Genomic DNA, 7,412 nt, shown 5'->3' on the forward strand with positions numbered 1-7,412 from the left:
GTGTCCCCCTACCCCCCCCCCCCGCTTTACTTTTTTCTCTGGTATATTTGCGTGATGATGTGTAAAGTAGCTTAAAACAAAGCGTGACCTGCTTCTGTTTACTAACATGCAACTTTAAGTTGTTAAGAAATTAAATTTCTTGGGCCTGGGGCAAGCACCGTGTTACTGGGCACCATAAATTAACACGCTGCCTCTCTTTGTAGAAATGCGGTGATGTTCAACAATGACTTGATGGCAGATGTTCATTTTGTGGTCGGGCCACCAGGTGGGACCCAGCGGCTGCCAGGACACAAAGTAAGCAACAGCTGCATTATCAGCTCAGGCGGGGATAGCCAGAGAGAGCTCCCACGGTTACGCCAGGACATAGCGTGGGAGACTCAGCTCTTCTGGGACAGGCATAATTCTGTATTTTAAAAGGCTACAAGCAGTGGAATAGTCTGTCCCTTGCTTTTCTTTGTGTTTTCGGTTAAACAGTACACTTGTGCTAAGGCAGTCATTGTAAAGTTAGGAATACTGCTTTGTGCTGCTGATTAATATTACTCTTGAGATTTTCTAGAAATAGTTAACTTCTGTAGTGCATATGAGCGTTTTCCAGTAGCTTATGTATATATGCCCATGAGAGCAAAATGCAGGGAAAATGTGTAATTCTGTTCTTAACTTTGACTTCATTTCTTACTGAAGTGTTTCTATAGAGTCTGTCAGCGAAGCCCAGTATGCTCAGAGTGGCTCTCCCACATTGTTTTTGTTGGCAGTGCTTTCAGTTTAAAGCATGAAATAAGATTTCCCTTTCTCAACAGTATGTCCTGGCTGTTGGGAGCTCTGTATTCCATGCAATGTTTTACGGAGAGCTTGCTGAGGACAAAGATGAAATCCGTATACCAGATGTTGAGCCTGCTGCTTTTCTCGCAATGCTGAAGTAAGCATCATTCATCTGCTGGATATGTTTTCCTTACGATGTATACATACACTGGTAATGCCATAGTTAAAGTATTAGACTTGCATATAAACAGAAAGAAAGCAGTTGCCTAAAATACTCCTCTTTTTGTGTTTCAAGTGTTTTAAACTTCACCTCGTTTTGCTCTTCCCCTTTACTTCCAGGCACACATATATTAGACTAATGTAGGCAGTTATAAATAATGACTTTGACAGGGGATCTTTGGGCACATTGTATACTGTAATGCCTATTGATCTGATTTGTCACTACACGTTGCACAAAGGAATGGAGTTACTAAAAAGAATTGTCAGCTGTAACAAAAAAACCCTGTTCTACTTGGCAAGCATAGTGAAAAGTTAAAAACACACCACACACACACACACCCAAAACCCCTGAATTGCTTGGTTTGTATATTGACATCATTCTAGCTCATTTATGAACTTGCTGTATGCATGCAGGTCTTGTCTTAGAAAAACAACCCTAAGTTATTGAATATAGCCTCTGAAAATTAAATTTCTCCTCATCTATCATACTGATGCATTTGGAAAGTGATAAAAAGGCTGTTCACATGAATAGGGGTTTTTATTCTAACGGGGGGAAAACAGTCAGTTTACATAATGATTATTTTTCTTCTTGCGAACTGCATAAGAAATGCTATCTTTTCCTAAATGAGCATAATGAAGCAGTTTCCCTGCTGAATTGTCCTTGAATGTATCTGTAAACTCTGATTATTAAAGAGAAATGCCCTACTACAGAAATGCTATGGCTTTGAGTGTTTTTTCCCTTCAGCTTTAGTAACTGCCATTGCTTTCTGATAAGGAATATACATTAGTATCTGATAGTGCTCCTTTTAATATGCCCCAGATTTGCTTGTGTGTAGTGATGTAATCACTAGCTAGTAATTTATTGTATTTCATAAATTGTTTTGGCTAGCTTGTGATCAGAGTGGTTTCTTTTTTCTTTTACATTTCAGTGGCACTGTAGATGAACATTCAAAGTTGCATATAGAGTTTGTTGCATAGTTTTTATGGGCTATCATGAACATCAGAAATGTTCTGTGCAAATACCAGTAACTGCCAGGAAAAGCTGAAGTCACACAGATGTTCTGTAGACCTGGAATATAAAGTTAAGATTTGACATTATGTAAGTAGGTACGTTATGGATCCCTGCTTTGGGCCTTTCTGGTTTTGCGAGTGCTTTCTGCAGAGCTCAGACTTGTGCTTTACTTTCATGAAGAATTTTGCAAGGCACAAATACGAGATACCTTTATTCCCCCAGTCCCCCTTCCTTTTTGAACAGCAAATCTATTTCACTGTGGCTAAACATGTTTTGCTGTATAAAACCTGAATGCTTTCTGAATTTATCATTAAGAAACGTGTTCAGAGAGCAAACCTAGAAAAGGGTGTCAATACTGACATGTAGGTCTTAGCATATTATTTAGCCTATGGCAATTTAGGAAACTGTCTTTGAGAGCAGGGCCAGAACCATGAAATTCTTCACCTTCTCAGCTTTTATTTAAAAAAAAACAAAAGACCACAAAAAGTTCGTAATCTGTGTGATGTTGAGCTAACCTTGCCAGTGCTAACTTCTGCTATTGCAGTGTGCCTGAACCTGCAGAGTGCTCCTGTGTCTGCAAACGCCAGGGGTGTCTGCAGCATGGCAGTGCAGGGAAGGGGAAGGGATGTTGCTCAGCAGTGCAGCATTCCCCTCGTTGCAGGATCCAATGCATGTGCTGCACTGGGTGGAGCTTAGGGGGAGCCACGGGCCCCTCTCCCGGGAGAAATCATCCCCGTGAATGTTGCTTGCAACTCCTGTGAGCAGTGGATGGCAAAGGCTTGTTACACTGTTGCTACAGAAGGAAAAGACTTTTCACCTATCCCAAAGCAGCCCTCTCCTTCATACGCTCCTTTCCACAGTCAGGAGGAATGCATCTTTGTCAGAAAATACGTTGAGTTTGGTTTTGTGGGGTTTTTTATTGGTTTTGTTTTGTTCGGCCTCTTTTCCCCATCAGCAGTGAATTCTTACAGCATAAATATTTTTTTTTCTTTCAATACATATAGTGGGCATTCTGACAACAAACATCAGACAAGGTATTGCCAGATGTAACATAGGAAATAATACCTCGACTGGTAGATACCAATTGTTCTCCCAATAAAATTGGTTTGGCTGTTCTCCACGGTTTTAAAAATTGAGTTGAATTCATAGTCTAGCTGACACACTGAATTGGTGTTTTTAATGTATTATATCTTATTTTAATCTTGACTGTTCAAGTTAGAACCATGGTCTCATCTTATCCCTGGATGAATGTTTTACGAAGCCATCAAACCCTATGTTCTAGCAGAATCCTCTGTTTAAGAACAGGGTGAAACTGGAATATCAGTAATTGTAGCCCAGAGTCGAGGTGCATTGGCAGAGTGAGAAGTGTGGAATATTGCTGACAGCTGATCTGTGCCGTGTCTGTTGTAAATCAGTGATATTAGTTCTTCACTTTCATAAATATTAAACTTGCAACTTTTGTACTATTTCAATTTAAAACAGATGTCATCATTCTCTGCTGTACTAGCAGGCAAAGAGAAGTGATAGAAGGGAGAAAAGAGTTGGAGAGCAATGAGCAGAATCATAAAAATTAATGAAATGAATTGATACACTGAAAATTTTTTGGACAGTAAAGGAGCTAAGGCTGTAACCAGTGATATACAGATGTGCTCTTTGTTGTTACAAATAGTCCAGCTGAAACCAAGTAATAAAGGTTTTAAAAAAAAAAAAAAGTTTGGGTCTATGTAAGTATTCTTTGTCTCTGTAACCTCTTAGATTTTATTATATTGCTTGAGCAGTATCTGTTCTGAGCATGTTTCCTAAGGGTGGCTTGGAAGATAGTGCACTACACCTGCAAAAATACAAATAAAGATATTTACGACTATAATCAGATCGGTGTAGGTACTGATTCCACTTTATAAGCACATCTGTTCTGCAAAAAATTCATTGCGTTGGGGAAACCTTCTAACTAGAAAATTTTAATTAGTGCAGGGTTGCATACAACTTCAGCTTTACTGGAAGAAGACACTTTTATCAGCCATAACCATCAAGACTTGCTTATCCCTATGAAGAGTAAAATTGCATTTGGCATGGTTTTAGCACATTGCATTCACCAGCTGCAAATGGGGCCCTGAAGCATGAGATATTAAAAAGAACAAACTGTACAATGCTTCATTTCTCTGAACAATGAATCCCAGCAGTTTAGTCACATAAATAGAATTTCACCTTCATCTCTTCTACCACGCTAGAATAGCAGTAAAGCTTTTTTTCTTCCTTATGCAATGAGACTGAGAGGAAACACTGTGGTGGTGGAGCTAGGGTGCTGTAAGCATTAATAAACCTAAAAATTAGAATTCTGTGCCTTTCCTGTGTGTTTCATCACCTTGTTAAAAAAAAAAAAACAAACCCAAAAAAGCCCAATCTCTCTCCCCCTCAAAAAACCCTGTAGTGGTTATGAAGATGGGTAGCACCTGATACACTTTGATAGTATTTCTTTTCTTAGAGTAGCTAGCTATTCTCAGTAAACTTGTTTTCATTCCTGTGTTTATATATACACCTCAATAAATCCCTCATCTGCCGTCATGAGGTATCCAGCCCAGGCACATGTTCCAGACTGTTGTGTTAGCCGAGTAAGGTAGCCCTTGAGTTGCTGCTGCCTGGCCAGATAGCGTCTCATTAGCCAAAGCATGTATGGAAGGAAGACAGAGCAGGAGGGGCCATAGTTTGTAAACGTAACCATTGTCAATGTAGCACGTACCCCAAATGTGAAGTTTTATTCACCTTAGATTTAAGTTTTCTTCCATGGTCTTACACGAGGGATGAATTTGGTTTGTACTTTCTTTCTGGATTTAATCAGTGTTCCCCAAAAGCACTGCTTCGTTTTCATGTAGAGCCATTCACCTATTCTTTGTTTATAATTTTCAGATGTTGTTGACAAACTGTGTTTTTGCATTAAGCTGCAGTGTTACATGCATGTGTTTTATTTCAGATACATATATTGTGATGAAATTGATTTGGCTGCAGATACCGTACTAGCCACTCTTTATGCTGCCAAGAAGTATATCGTCCCTCATCTTGCCCGCGCCTGCGTCAACTTTCTAGAGACAAGTCTAAGTGCAAAGAATGCCTGTGTGCTGCTTTCCCAGAGCTGCTTATTCGAGGAACCTGACCTGACCCAACGCTGTTGGGAAGTGATTGATGCCCAAGCTGAGCTAGCTTTGAAGTCTGAGGGGTTCTGTGACATTGATTTTCAGACACTTGAAAGCATTCTCCGACGGGAGACTCTGAATGCCAAAGAAATTGTTGTTTTCGAAGCAGCTCTGAACTGGGCTGAAGTGGAGTGTCAGCGACAAGAGCTAACGGCTACCATAGAGAACAAGCGCAAAGTCCTTGGGAAGGCTCTGTACTTGATACGCATCCCTACCATGGCACTTGACGACTTTGCAAATGGTGCTGCTCAGTCTGGGATTCTGACTCTCAACGAAACCAATGATATCTTCCTCTGGTACACAGCTGCCAAAAAGCCAGAATTACAGTTTGTGAGCAAACCCCGGAAAGGCCTCGTTCCTCAGCGATGCCACCGATTCCAATCCTGTGCTTACCGCAGCAACCAGTGGCGCTACAGGGGCCGGTGTGACAGCATCCAGTTTGCTGTTGATAAGAGAGTGTTTATTGCTGGCTTTGGGCTGTACGGCTCCAGCTGTGGATCAGCAGAGTACAGTGCCAAGATTGAACTCAAACGACAAGGAGTTATCCTAGGCCAGAACTTAAGTAAATATTTCTCAGATGGTTCTAGTAACACTTTTCCTGTGTGGTTTGAATATCCAGTGCAGATTGAGCCCGACACCTTTTACACAGCTAGTGTGATTCTGGATGGTAACGAACTCAGCTATTTTGGACAAGAAGGAATGACAGAAGTTCAGTGTGGGAAGGTGACTGTTCAGTTTCAGTGCTCTTCGGACAGTACAAATGGCACTGGGGTACAGGGAGGGCAAATTCCCGAACTCATATTTTATGCTTGAACAGAAGTGCTTGGAGACGAAGCATTTTGCTATGAAGAACCTGTCTGGTTCAGGCCTACTGACGCTTAGCTTTTTATCTGCAGATGTGTGATCAGTACAGGTAATATGTAACTAAACACTATGAGCAAGTTACTGGCTTGCTATACTTGTAGCATTGTTGAGTTTAAGTGTTATATTTAAACTGGAAGCTATTAGGAACAAGCAATTTTTAAGGCTGAGAGGTGCCAGTTTGCTGGTGATGCTAATCCTTTCTTTGATGCACCTGTGAATCACCAGAGGATGCCCACCTCTTCTATCTCACTAAATGCTGTCTTCATTGATTCATTTTTTTTTTTCCTCCATTTCCTGCTTTCTGCTTGCAATTATTTGGGGAGATAAGGGTAGAAAACCAAGAGGCTTGGTTTACATCGCTGTCTTCTGCCTGCTCTTCAGACTTAAGAGATTCCAGTAATGAGCTGCTTTTGATCATGGGAGCTGAAAGAAATGTTTCAGTTGTAAGCAGAAAAAGCATAGGTTTAAACCTTCACCCTGTGAGGTTCTCCTGCAGCCAACTGTTTGGGATGGCATCAGGGGAAGATGAAGAGAAGCAAGCAGCTTTCAGTAAGCTACACAGCATGCTGACGATGTCCACAGTGCACGGACGTGTTTACAGTGAGGGCAGGATGTGGGCTTGGCAAGTTTCTAGGAATCCCATCTCAGAGGCAAGGAAGTACTTGCACATGTTCGAATTGTATGTGCAGCTCTTGAAACTCTACTCCCATGACCTAGTTTTTGCTACATTGAAATTGATTTGCTATTTAAATGGCTTTTGTTTGAACCTTTGCTAAATAAATGGGAATTAATACCTATCATCCAATGGAGAATAATTTTTTGTTTGTTTTGGGTGGGTTCTTTTTCTTCCTCCTAAACATGGTAGAGGCAGATTATAGAGGAACAAAAGAATGTAGCAATCCTGGCTTGGACTTTTTTTTCTGTAATATGAGATTTCTTCTTTTTATTACCATATATTATCAGTGGAAATTTAGACAAAGACAAGAAGGTTCCCAACTGTGGTCATAGTACAATTAGTGTGTATATCGTCAGAGAACAGTGAGAAGGAGGAAGTCTCCTCTAATGTGTTAATGTTGGATCTCTTGCAACTGCTTATGATTACACATCGATCAGGATTATGTGGTACAGAACTTTTTCTTGTTGGATTTTTTTTTTTTCACCCAAACTTCCTGTCATATGTCTGTATTGGTTTTGGCAGAGTATTGGGGATCATGACTCCTTTATCAGGGAAGGAAACCAGTATAAATAAGAAATACAGGTACTATTTAAACATAAGAAAATCCTTCATCGTTGCATTGGGACAGTTGCTTCTGAGAGGGACACTACCTATTGTAAAGCATCTCATTTGTATTTCGTCTCTGAAGTGGGTT

General features: G+C 40.5%; 1 protein-coding gene across 1 annotated transcript in view; it reads left to right on the forward strand.

The window, feature by feature from the left end:
• The window catches only part of BTBD3 (BTB domain containing 3), a 7,365-nt gene extending 760 nt beyond the window's left edge, over window positions 1-6,605 (forward strand). The window contains exons 2-4 of the mRNA XM_009634660.2: window positions 204-294; window positions 798-916; window positions 4,959-6,605. Of these exons, the coding sequence (XP_009632955.1) occupies window positions 204-294; window positions 798-916; window positions 4,959-5,991 (1,243 nt within the window). The 3' untranslated portion in view covers window positions 5,992-6,605. The remainder of the gene's footprint in view (window positions 1-203; window positions 295-797; window positions 917-4,958) is intronic.
• Window positions 6,606-7,412: the final 807 nt, after the last annotated feature.

Source organism: Egretta garzetta, unplaced genomic scaffold, assembly GCF_000687185.1.
Source record: "Egretta garzetta isolate BGI_Z169 unplaced genomic scaffold, ASM68718v1 scaffold252, whole genome shotgun sequence".
Taxonomy (NCBI): Eukaryota; Metazoa; Chordata; class Aves; order Pelecaniformes; family Ardeidae; genus Egretta; species Egretta garzetta.